This window comes from Dermochelys coriacea, chromosome 7, assembly GCF_009764565.3.
Source record: "Dermochelys coriacea isolate rDerCor1 chromosome 7, rDerCor1.pri.v4, whole genome shotgun sequence".
Taxonomy (NCBI): domain Eukaryota; kingdom Metazoa; phylum Chordata; order Testudines; family Dermochelyidae; genus Dermochelys; species Dermochelys coriacea.
This window is the reverse complement of record NC_050074.1, coordinates 11531018-11543645: the sequence shown is the minus strand read 5'-3', so window position 1 is coordinate 11543645 and position 12628 is coordinate 11531018. Positions and strand designations below refer to the sequence as shown.

Genomic DNA, 12628 nt, shown 5'->3' with positions numbered 1-12628 from the left:
TTGAGGTGATTTCGTTTTCTATTTTTAAAAAATATACAGTTAGATTGGAGACACATACAACATATGAAACAAGTTCATGAGAGTTCACTATGACATTTGTCCCACTTTATATTAAGGTTCAATGTATAAAGGATTAATAAATAATTAACCATGTAACCATGTTACAGATATGAGGAGAACCTGTTACAGATGGTTATAGGTACATCAGTAGAAGGTGTTGTGGATAGTTACATGGCATGGTTGCAAATAACATGCTGATCTCTATAATACTCTATAGCAATTGATTAACCAGCAATTATTAATCATTTATTAGCCCTTTGTGTCCTATCTATAAATGGAGCCTTTATGTAAAGTGTGATTGAAATTTTGGTCAGGTCTAACCTAGATGGCTTTCTCCTCTCCGCTGCAAGACCTAGGTTTGAAACGGAATCCTACCCTGCTTCCTCCAGGGCTGGGATTTGAGTGCCCCACACATTCAGCAGCATTTACTATAGTTATTAGTAGTACTATAGTTGTCCTGTGAATGCGTCCCCCTTGCTCAAAACTGTTGTGATCATGCATGCAGGCAGTGGGGTATGGGTGAGGGTCGGTCTGGAGAATCCACAGCTACCTGGACACTCCTGCTCTTTCTTGGAGATATGGGGGAGGAGGGATAGGGTAGCCACTTTCACTTCCCTAGAAAACTGAACATTTCAGTACTTCCAGGAATCTACCGAGCCTGACCACCCAGCCTGAACAATAGGTTCAAGATTTGAGTATAGAAAAAATATATATATGGTGGTTGTTTTGGTGCACGTAACTAGTATATGGTGTGTGTGTGTGTACACACACACACACACACACACACACACACACACACACCATATACTAGTTACGTGCACCAAAACTACCACCCACCTCAAAAGTAAATAAGTATATTTCTAGGAACAGCAGGGAATTTGGGGGTGGGGGGATAGTGAGGGGGATGGACTTTTGAGGAAAGACAAGATTTTTTTTTTAGAATTGATTTGTATTCTAAACTGAGCAAACAGCACAAATCTATTATTACAGGCCAGATCTTGCTACTGGAAATGCAAGCAGCCACATGCAAAGAAGGGATTGAATCCTAAAAGTTCTCCTTGTGGCAGGTCATTGTTTGCCCTTAGAGTAGCACATAAAGAAGAGATGCATATTCATTTCCATGTAGGCACTGTAGTTGTAGCCATGTCAGTCCCATGACATTAGAGACAAGGTGGGTGAGGTAATATCTTTTATTGGACCAACTTCTGTTGGTGAAGGGAGACAAGGTTTCGAGCCAGAGCTCTGCTTCAGGTCTGGGAAAAGTACTCCCAGGATCCCAGCGAAATGTGAGGTTTAGCATAAATAGTAAGGAACCATTCCAGGTAGAGTGGCCCATTAACATCTCTGCCCTCAGAAGACAAAAGTGGGGTTAATGGATTACAGATTGTTGTAATTAGTCATCAATCCAGTGTCTCTGTTCAGTCCATGCTTTTTAGTGTCTCACAGAGTAATCAATTTAAGCTCCCAGGCTTGTCTTTTAAAAGTGTGCTCGTTTCCTTTGAGGATGAGGACTGATAAGCCAGACATAGAGTGATATACAGCAAAGTTGCAGAAGGCAGCTTCCCTGATCTCCTGATAATTTTCCACAAAGAGGGAGCATATATTTATGACAGTTTTCATCCTTATGACAATGCTTGGTGTGGGTTTATTTATTTATTTATTTCCTTTCATGTAGCTGGATGAAGGATGGATGGATGATGACAGAAATGATTTTCTGGATGACTTACACATGGACATGCTAGAGGAACAGCACCACCAGGCAATGCAGTTTACTGCCAGCATGCTTCAGCAGGTAATGCCATTCCATTGTGCAGCGTTGTCAAAACGTCACACCACACTCAATATTCTGATACTGAATTCAACTGAATGAACCAACCAGTATCTTTTATGACGACCTAAGCAGAAAGGGGGTCTGCAAAATCTAGATGTTCCAGGATGATATCTGCAAACTGTATAGCAGACTTCATCTCAATAAGCATACATTTTCAAATCTGCTACTTTTTTTTTTCCATTTAAAACACAAGCACAGTTCAAGGGTTTATTCTTCATAGGAATCCACCATTCTGGCAGTGGTCATTGAGGTGAATAGAATTAGATACATGATAGCTAGCAAGATGGACGGGAAGCTAATTAATAAACATAAATCAGTTCTGGAAAGAACATTCCATGTGTTTGAAAAATTGAATCAGCTTTAATTGCAAGTCAGGTTTAACACATTTGATAGTGACAAAGACAAAGAGTGTCAAGGACAATGATTATCACAGTGGTATTTAGAGTCCCCAGCCAATGTTGAAGCCCTAATGTGCTATTCATTGTACATACTCATAATAAGAAATTATCTCTGCCTTGATGAGCTTACAATCTTAGTGGACAGGAGAGGCAAAAGGTGGGAGAAAGGGAGTATTATTTTACACCTGGGGAACTGAGGCAGAGAATCATAGAATCATAGAATCATAGAATATCAGGGTTGGAAGGGACCCCAGAAGGTCATCTAGTCCAACCCCCTGCTCAAAGCAGGACCAAGTCCCAGTTAAATCATCCCAGCTAGGGCTTTGTCAAGCCTGACCTTAAAAACCTCTAAGGAAGGAGATTCTACCACCTCCCTAGGTAACGCATTCCAGTGTTTCACCACCCTCTTAGTGAAAAAGTTTTTCCTAATATCCAATCTAAACCTCTCCCATTGCAACTTGAGACCATTACTCCTCGTTCTGTCATCTGCTACCATTGAGAACAGTCTAGAGCCATCCTCTTTGAAACCCCCTTTCAGGTAGTTGAAAGCAGCTATCAAATCCCCCCTCATTCTTCTCTTCTGCAGACTAAACAATCCCAGCTCCCTCAGCCTCTCCTCATAAGTCATGTGCTCTAGACCCCTAATCATTTTCGTTGCCCTTCGTTGTACTCTTTCCAATTTATCCACATCCTTCCTGTAGTGTGGGGCCCAAAACTGGACACAGTACTCCAGATGAGGCCTCACCAGTGTCGAATAGAGGGGAACGATCACGTCCCTCGATCTGCTCGCTATGCCCCTACTTATACAACCCAAAATGCCATTGGCCTTCTTGGCAACAAGGGCACACTGCTGACTCATATCCAGCTTCTCGTCCACTGTCACCCCTAGGTCCTTTTCCGCAGAACTGCTGCCGAGCCATTCGGTCCCTAGTCTGTAGCGGTGCATTGGATTCTTCCATCCTAAGTGCAGGACCCTGCATTTATCCTTATTGAACCTCATTAGATTTCTTTTGGCCCAATCCTCCAATTTGTCTAGGTCCTTCTGTATCCTATCCCTCCCCTCCAGCGTATCTACCACTCCTCCCAGTTTAGTATCATCCGCAAACTTGCTGAGAGTGCAATCCACACCATCCTCCAGATCATTTATGAAGATATTGAACAAAACGGGCCCCAGGACCGACCCCTGGGGCACTCCACTTGACACCGGCTGCCAACTAGACATGGAGCCATTGATCATTACCCGTTGAGCCCGACAATCTAGCCAGCTTTCTACCCACCTTATAGTGCATTCATCCAGCCCATACTTCCTTAACTTGCTGACAAGAATGCTGTGGGAGACCGTGTCAAAAGCTTTGCTAAAGTCAAGAAACAATACATCCACTGCTTTCCCTTCATCCACAGAACCAGTAATCTCATCATAAAAGGCGATTAGATTAGTCAGGCATGACCTTCCCTTGGTGAATCCATGCTGACTGTTCCTGATCACTTTCCTCTCCTCTAAGTGCTTCAGGATTGATTCTTTGAGGACCTGCTCCATGATTTTTCCAGGGACTGAGGTGAGGCTGACCGGCCTGTAGTTCCCAGGATCCTCCTTCTTCCCTTTTTTAAAGATGGGCACTACATTAGCCTTTTTCCAGTCATCCGGGACTTCCCCCGTTCGCCACGAGTTTTCAAAGATAATGGCCAAGGGCTCTGCAATCACAGCCGCCAATTCCTTCAGCACTCTCGGATGCAATTCGTCCGGCCCCATGGACTTGTGCACGTCCAGCTTTTCTAAATAGTCCCTAGAACAAGTGACTTACCCAGGATCACACAAAAAGTATGTGGCAGAGCCAAGAATTGAATCCAGATCTCCTGTGCCCAAGCCCAGAACTTTAACCACAAAACCATCTTACTTCCTTGACATATACATTTATAATGCCTTTGCAATTATGCTAATTCACATATAATTCTACAGTTCTCAGCCAGAATTTTCCATGTTCTAAAATTGGGACCAAATTTTCAAGAGAGTTCTGCTCACATTTCAACCCCAAAAATAAGAGGTCAGATTTTTTTTTTAAAAGAGCTCAGCACGTTGGGTCATAACCGTCACAGTAGGAGCTGCTAAATGTTGAGCGATTTTTAAAATTTGTTCCCAATTTCAGCACCTGAATGGGAGTGGAGATCTTTCGGAAACCTAGCCCCTAGTGTGGATATTGAGCAATTGAAAATCTGCCACTGAGCTCTGTTGAAAATCCGGTCAGTGGTATGTTTTCTAAACTCACTGGGATAATAAGCGAACATGTAATGACTGATAGATTTAAGAAAACTTTGAATGACTTTTATTATTATTTAAACCTGCAAAGAGTTTGTCTTTAGTTTTTACATTTATACTTTTTTATTTTAGAAGAAGCACGAAGAAGATGGAGGCACCACAGATACTGCCACTATCTTATCTAACCAGCACGAGAAGGACAGTGGTGTGGGACGCACAGATGAGAGCACACGAAATGATGAAAGCTCAGAGCAGGAGAATAATGCCGATGATCACACCACTTCCTCTAACACTTTAGGAAGCCAGAAGAAGCTGGTGTACAGTCATGACACTCTAGGAAGTGGTGACATGCAGTTCAGCAACGAGTCATTTATCTCAGCCGACTGCACAGACACAGACTTCCTCAGCATCCCAGTGGATGAATGTGAGAGATTCCGCGAACTACTGGAGCTGAAGTGCCAAGTCAAGTCTGCCAACCCATACAGTCTGTATTATCATAACAGTGCCCTGGATATAAGTAAGAGTGACCACGAAAGCGTTGACAGGGAGCTGGAGATGCTGAACGAGGAACTGCGGAATATTGAGCTAGAGTGTCTGAATATTGTGAGAGCTCATAAAATGCAACAGCTAAAGGATCAATACCGGGAGCCCTGGATGCTCCATAACAGCGGATTCCGTAACTACAACACAAGCATCGATGCGCGCAGGCACGAGCTCTCAGACATTACAGAGCTCCCTGAGAAATCTGACAAGGATAGCTCGAGTGCGTATAATACAGGCGAGAGCTGTCGAAGCACACCGCTCACGCTGCAGATTTCCCCTGACAATTCACTGCATAGAACTGCAGAAGGCAGCAGTTGTCAAGGTAATGAGGGGGCAGTGGCATACAATGTCTCCCAGAAGAATTTGCTACCTAGCTCAGAAAGTCACGAATCCAGCTCTGCTAAATATCTCTCATCACCTAAAGATGCGGACCTTGGCAAGCAGCTGGAAAGCAAAGAGAGAAAAGCTAGTGATGGAAGCAAAAGCCCAGCTCAAAAACTGGCTGGCTCCTACATCTCTCCATATCATCACTCTCCCTATAAACACGCTCATATCCCTGCCCACGCTCAGCACTATCAGAGCTACATGCAGCTAATACAACAGAAATCAGCTGTGGAATATGCACAGAGCCAAATGAGCCTAGTGAGCATGTGCAAAGACTTTAATTCTTCAAGCCAGAGTGAACCCAGGATGGAATGGAAAGTCAAGGTCAGGAGTGATGGAACCCGCTACATCACAAAGAGGCCAGTCAGGGACAGGCTGCTGAGAGAACGTGCCATAAAGATTAAGGAAGAGCGCAGTGGTATGACGACAGATGACGACGCTATAAGCGAGATGAAGATGGGCCGCTACTGGAGCAAGGAGGAACGGAAGCAGCATTTGGTGAAAGCGAAGGAGCAGAGGCGGCGACGTGAGTTTATGATGCAGAGCAGGTTAGATTGTTTAAAGGAACAGCAAGGTGCAGAAGAAAAGAAAGAGATGAACATCATTGAACTGAGCCACAAAAAAATGATGAAGAAGAGGAATAAAAAAATCTTTGATAATTGGATGACAATCCAAGAACTCTTAACCCATGGCACAAAGTCCCCCGATGGCACAAGAGTGTACAATTCCTTCCTGTCAGTGACTACTGTATAATCACCATTGCTGAATTATGTACATAAAACACTACCATTGGGGTAGAAATCCCTGCCTCGTTCAATGTGGCAAGTTTTTTTTGTATATAAGATACAGTCATCAACTTTATAATTAAAGTACTGAATTCTACAACTCTGGGTGCCAACACTCTTTATTGGAAAGTGGAGACAGAAGCTGCCCATCCCCTTTGAAGGCAATATTAACACGACTTTTTGGAATACTGATTGTACTTTTTTACGCATTACCTTTTACATCAAGTGTTTAAATATCATAAAACGTATTAACCGTACTTAAGCAGATAATTTGTTTAAACTGTATTCATATAAAAGGTTACACATGCTTTTCTTTGCCTAAAAACACAAAAGCAACCGCAAATAGGTATTTTTATGAAAGCATATTTTGTGATATTACTTTGCTGTTGTGCACTTCTGCACACACTGCTGTTTATCAATATTTAGCTCAAGGTTAATCGCAAAACTATTGAACTCCTGATAGAGTCATTCTCCTGTAATATTTAACATTTATCAAACCAGCAGGCTTTAGAGTTATGATCAGCATTTAAACATTTTTCTTTTTAAAGGTATCTAAAGGAAATATATAGGTTTCAGCTGAAAGGCCTGAGGCAAAGTACACTATACTGCAGCTTTAAAGGATTTTAAAGCATGTTTGCAAGTGTTGCAACCTGTTGAAAGAATGTGCATGTACAGCTAAGCTGTTTACACAAAACAGTTTGTGTAATTTGAAATGCCCATTGTAGTAACTGTTTGCTTGTAGATTTGAATGTACTGAATTATAAAAGCAGTTTCATGAAATCATTAGTTACAAACATTAACAAGTAAATAAATTATTGTTTTATATTTCATATGTTTTGAATTTTTTCTTTAACCCAAGACTCATTCAAGTTATATTGTTTAGATTAAGCCTTTGCTAGAGTACAGTAGAAGTGTCTTTTGGTAGAGGACCAATTGGACAACTAGTGGATTCTATATCATCATGACAAAAATGCACTGGAGATGTTTTACCTTCTTTGTACAAATCAACCAGCATGGTTTTGTACAAATTGCCAGCATGGATTTGTCAAGAACGAATTATACCAAACCAACCTCATTTCCTTCTTTGACAGGTTACTGGCTAGTGGATAGGGGAAAACAGGAGATGTGATATATCTTGATTTTAGTAAGGCCCTTGACACAGTCCCACATGACAGTCTCATAAGCAAACTAGGGAAATGTGGCCTAGATGAAATTACTATAAGGTAGGTGCAAAACTGGTTGAAAGACCACACTCAAAGAGTAATTATCAATGGTTTGCTGTCAAACTATGAGGGCATATTTAGTGGGGCAGCACAGGGGTCAGTCCTGGGTTTGGTACTGTTCAGTATTTTGGCAGGGGGGGAGATAGCTCAGTTGTTTGAGCATTGGCCTGCTAAACCCAGGGTTGTGAGTTAAATCCTTGAGGGGGCCATTTAGGGATCTGGAGGTGAAATTGGGGATTGGTCCTGCTTTGGGCAGGGGGTTGGACTAGATGACCTCCTGAGGTCCCTTCCAACCCTGATATTCTATGATGACTTGGATAATGGAGTGGACAGTAGGCTTATAAAATGTGCAGATAATTCCAAACTAGGAAGGATTGCAAGCACTTTGGAGGACAGGATTGGAATTCAGAATGACCTAGACAAATAGGAGAACTGGTCTGAAATCAGCAAGATGAAATTCAGTAAAGACAAGTATAAATTATTGCATTTAGGAAGGAAAAATCAAATGCATAACTACAAGATGGGGAAAAACTTGCAAGGCAGTAGTACTGCTGAAGAGGATCTGGAGGTTATAGTGGATCACAAATTGAATGAGTACCAAGAGTACGATGCAGTTGGGAAAAAAGCAAATATCATTCTGAGGTGTATTAACAGGAGCGTTGTTAAATGAACATGGGAGGTAATTGTCCAGCTCTATTCACCACTGATAAGGCCTCAGCTGGAGTACCGTGTCCAATTCTGGGCACCACACTTTAGGAAAGAGGTGTATAAATTGGAAAAAGTCCAGAGGAGAGCAACAAAAATGATAAAAGGTTTAGAAAAACCTGACCTACAAGGAAAGGCTAAAAAAAAAAATAGACATATTTAGTCCTGGGAAAAGAAGACCCAGGAGGGACCAGACAACAGTCTTCAAATACATTAAGGGCTGTTATAAAGAGGACAGGTTTCAGAGTAGCAGCGAAAGTGAGCTGTAGCTCACGAAAGCTTATGCTCTAATAAATTTGTTAGTCTCTAAGGTGCCACAAGTACTCCTTTTCTTTTTATAAAGAGGACAGTAATTGTTCTTCATGTCCACTAAAGGTCGGACGAGTAGTAATGGGCTTAATCTGCAACAAGGGAGATTTAGGTTAGATATTAGGAAAAGCTTTCTAACTATAAGGGTAGTTAACCACTGGAATAGTCTTTCAAGTGAGGTTGTAGAATCCCCATCATTGGAGGATTTTAAGAACAGGTTAGACAAATACCTGTCAGGGATGGTCTTGGTTTACGTGATCCTGCCTCAGCACAGGGGGTTGGACTTAGTGACCTCTTGAGGTCCCTTCTACCCCTCCTTTTCTATGATTCTACATTAACCCAACTATTACAACATCAACCATGTCATAATATTACCTCTTATAAGTAGAGCTCTAGGTGGAAGAGGAAAGCTATAAGCGATGCACGAAAAGATACTTAAACCTGATTTTTTCTGCTATAAACACTTTCTCAATACCAATATGTGTGTCATCAAAGTGCAATTCTTGAATGGGACCTGAAATGCTATTATGGGGGAAAAAATGAAATTGAGACACTTCCCATAAAAAAATGACCCTTTAGAACATTATCACGTGGTTCCTTTTGTCCTCAGTTACACACGTGCCAAATATTATAATATGTAATATTGACGGAACAGCAGGAAACATTATTATTTTGTGTTTGGAAGAAAAGATTTAAATATAGAAATAATAAATTATGCCAAAGCATGAAAAATAGAAATTACTCACTCTAAGATTCTTAAATCAAATTGTTGGCTACAGATTTCCTCTGTCACCAATGCCTTTCCTGGATCTCTTTACTAGTAAACACAAGTCATGGTTTCTAACATTTTAAAATCACATTTACCTATTAGTACTATAATTTATATACTGATTACAATCCACAAAGAGAGCAAAAATCAAATTTTCATATTAGAATCTTTTGTTATCCAGCAGATCTTTGCCAAAATTATCCAAACTATAGATTCTGCAGCTCTTTAGATTTTGATTTCTCAGATAGTTTTCTTATGAAAATGTTTATTACCACCACTCTTTTTTCAGGCCTTATCAAAGTAGTTACTGTAATGGTGAAAGGAGTGATTTCAATCTTTTGTATTGCTTGGAATAGGAATATTGGGGATTACCATACTATTATACCAATTTTGACCTCATTTACACAGGAGAAAAATGAGATCAGAATTCAATCCATTATGCATACAGGAAATAATGTTTTCAGCTAAGATCTTCCCAGGAATCACATGAAATTGTACAAGACATTTGACTATAACCTGACTCACCACTCTGGTTCCTGAAACACATTGGTTCCTGCAAGAAAATCCCTGTGCCGGGATGGAATATCAGAAGATAATGTTTTCTACCCACATGCAGTTTGTTCCTAAAATCAGCACAAGCTGTTCATACTCCTGGCAGAAGTGATCTCTGCAGTAGAGATGTGCCACTTCAGCTAGTCAGGCTGATTTTGTACGCAAGCTGAGTGAAAAGGTAGAATTTCTTTCTGGATAAAATTTGTAAAATTCTAACATTCTTCATTTTGCTTGTTTCGCTTATGCAAAGTCCACCTGTATGAATTCTGAGTATATCCAAATTCTTGCAAAATTTTGTCCAAATCCCCTCCAAAAAAAATGCTTTTTAAAAAGTATTAAGATTGGAAGTGTGTATTATTATATACCCTCAATACATAGCAGTAGCTACCAGCTAACACTCTCCCTTCCCTCATCAAAAAAACCCATCACATGTACTTGAGACATATCCTACACCTTAAAAAAAAAAAAAAAAAAACTTCAAATATTCAAGATGTTGAGAAATGGATAAACTTCCTTCACACACTGATTTACACTGGTCGTCCAACCTTAAATTTTGTTCCTTGTTTTCCTTCTGCAGGTGGATATATACTGTTGATTTTTAGTTTTAGTTTGATTAGCTTATTTTTCCAAGGATTGTAGTCCCAAGATATGTCACAGTTCTACACATTGTCTCAGCATGGTGACTTGGAAGAGATGTTTTAAATTTTATTTTATTTTTATGGATGAAGATGGAAGGAGTGATCTGTTCGGTAAGGAAAAAGACCCTCTGTGGAACTGAGCATGGGGGGAGTCGGGAGTATGCTTATTGGTTATCCCAGAAATCTACACAAAAGCGGCTGTATTAATTTTTCTACATCTGCCCTAGTCCCTTCTCCCTTGACACTGAGCAACAGCATGCACTTGAGTATAACGCAGGGTTCAAGGCAAGGCTGGGGCCCAGAAGAAGCATGGAGGCACAGGACATCAGTATGGAAGGGGCTCAAACCCTTTACATGGAGAAGCAACACTGCTGTTCTAACTAAACAAATTGGGAGACTCCACCAAGAGGAAATTCAAGGAGATTTCCTCTCCCCAGTTGCCCTCAAATGGCTTTTTTTTAGTAAGAGGGGCTGATTATTCCTGCTGCACACGCCAACCCCTACAGTTTGCCATGGTGGCATTGTACCATTGTTGGGCCAGACCAATGAAAGCTAACGTTTTGGACCAAATTCTCTTCCTATGTATACCCCATGCAGCCCCAGACACTTTAAAGGGAACTGACATAAGTTTGACAGCGTGATTATTTTTATTTTAAACATGTCGGACCAAATTCTGCATGAACTCATGCTCCCCCCATGCCCATTTAAGCAGGGAACAGCTCCTGACCACAATATAAAGGATGATCTATAATAATGCAAGATATTTATTTGAAAACAGGATTTGAATCAGCATGGAATCACCCAGATCAGATGCACACTGAAATGGAAAAGCCCTCAACCAAACCTAACAGCGTTTTTTTTTTTAAATTAAAACAAGAGATCTTGCACATTAAAGATCACAAATAAGATGAGGTAGGACTACATATTGCCTAGGGACTACTGGTTGGAGAACTAATTAGGATTATAAACTGAAAGTATGTAAATTAACCAAAATATTATTATCTGCTAGTGGCCTTTGGAAATAGGTTACAGGATACTTGTTAGCAAAATTGCTCAAATACCTGGAAGCCATATAAAGCAAGCCATAAGCAATTTAAACTCTTCTTTATTTTGTTTTCAGCACAGTCCTTGTATTAAGGATTTATTTGGAAAATAAACTAGTTAGAAAGAAGTCAGGAAACAAAGATAAAACACCAGAATTATCACAGCAGATGCTGTAACTCAATGCAGAGGTCCCTGCATTTGATTAAATTCCTCACTGCAACCAAACAAAGGAAAGATTCTGCTTGGAGTTTCATCATGGTTGGATTTTAATTCCCCTAGCAGACATTTTTTCTTAGGCTTCCAATCAGAGTTAATCCTAATGAGCGGTGATGTTTCTAGTTGAAGACAAATTCCCAGGAATAGAGTGTTTAGCTTTCATTAGCTAACAATTACGAAGGTGTATGCATCTTTTAAAAGGAAACGTACGGAACTAATGGCACTTTAAAGAAATGTGTCTATCAGGATGCGGAGTGGCAATGGAGTCAGCTGCTTCCATAAGGAAGCTTGTCTCTGCCTCGTGATCCTTGTTTCAACCATTTTCTATGAGACGGGCAGCTCCGTGTACTGATGAAGCTAAACAGTCAATGCATCAATGCGTAACTTCTGTGGGTCAGAGTGTAGAGGACAGCTGGTGATTGTGATGTTGAGCTAGGAGTCCCTGCTGCATGGGCCTACCCCAAAGCCCACTGATGTCAATGGAAAGACCCATTGACTTCAGTGGGTTTAGAAGCAGGCCCCATGAGACAAGGACAGATATTGTTATGGGAAGCTGTTTGATGTAGCATCAGTAGAGTGTGGTCGTCTCGCAGCTGTAGAGGCGTGAGGCAAGTACAACACTGCAGGAGCTTTTTATCTTGGTTCTGAGGCAAACCCCACGCTCCTTCCAAGCTGGCCTTTGCCAGGGGCTGAATGATCTCATCCAATATGTCATTGCTGGAATGCTAGGTAGCAGAATTTGCTGACCAAGTTCAGGGGTGTATTGTCAATTGTGACAATGGGATCATGATGGTCTGGTGTTGCCTAGTATCTGACCTCGATCTTTTTCAGCCTGATTGTGAAACCAAACATTCTAAGGCACAGACAAAGCGGTGCATAGTAAGCTGAATATCCTCAAGAGTGTGTGCAATGAGGGC

General features: G+C 41.0%; 1 protein-coding gene and 1 long non-coding RNA gene across 4 annotated transcripts in view; one reads left to right on the top strand and one right to left on the bottom strand.

The window, feature by feature from the left end:
• The window catches only part of PDZRN3 (PDZ domain containing ring finger 3), a 203411-nt gene extending 196326 nt beyond the window's left edge, over positions 1-7085 (top strand). For all 3 annotated transcript variants that reach the window (XM_038411356.2, XM_038411357.2, XM_043518750.1), the window contains 2 exons: positions 1736-1852; positions 4676-7085. In XM_038411356.2, coding sequence (XP_038267284.1) covers positions 1736-1852; positions 4676-6223 — 1665 coding nt within the window. In that variant the 3' untranslated portion in view covers positions 6224-7085. The remainder of the gene's footprint in view (positions 1-1735; positions 1853-4675) is intronic.
• LOC122461025 overlaps positions 1-12628 on the bottom strand; it is a 144159-nt gene that overhangs the window by 52457 nt on the left and 79074 nt on the right. The window lies entirely within an intron of this gene.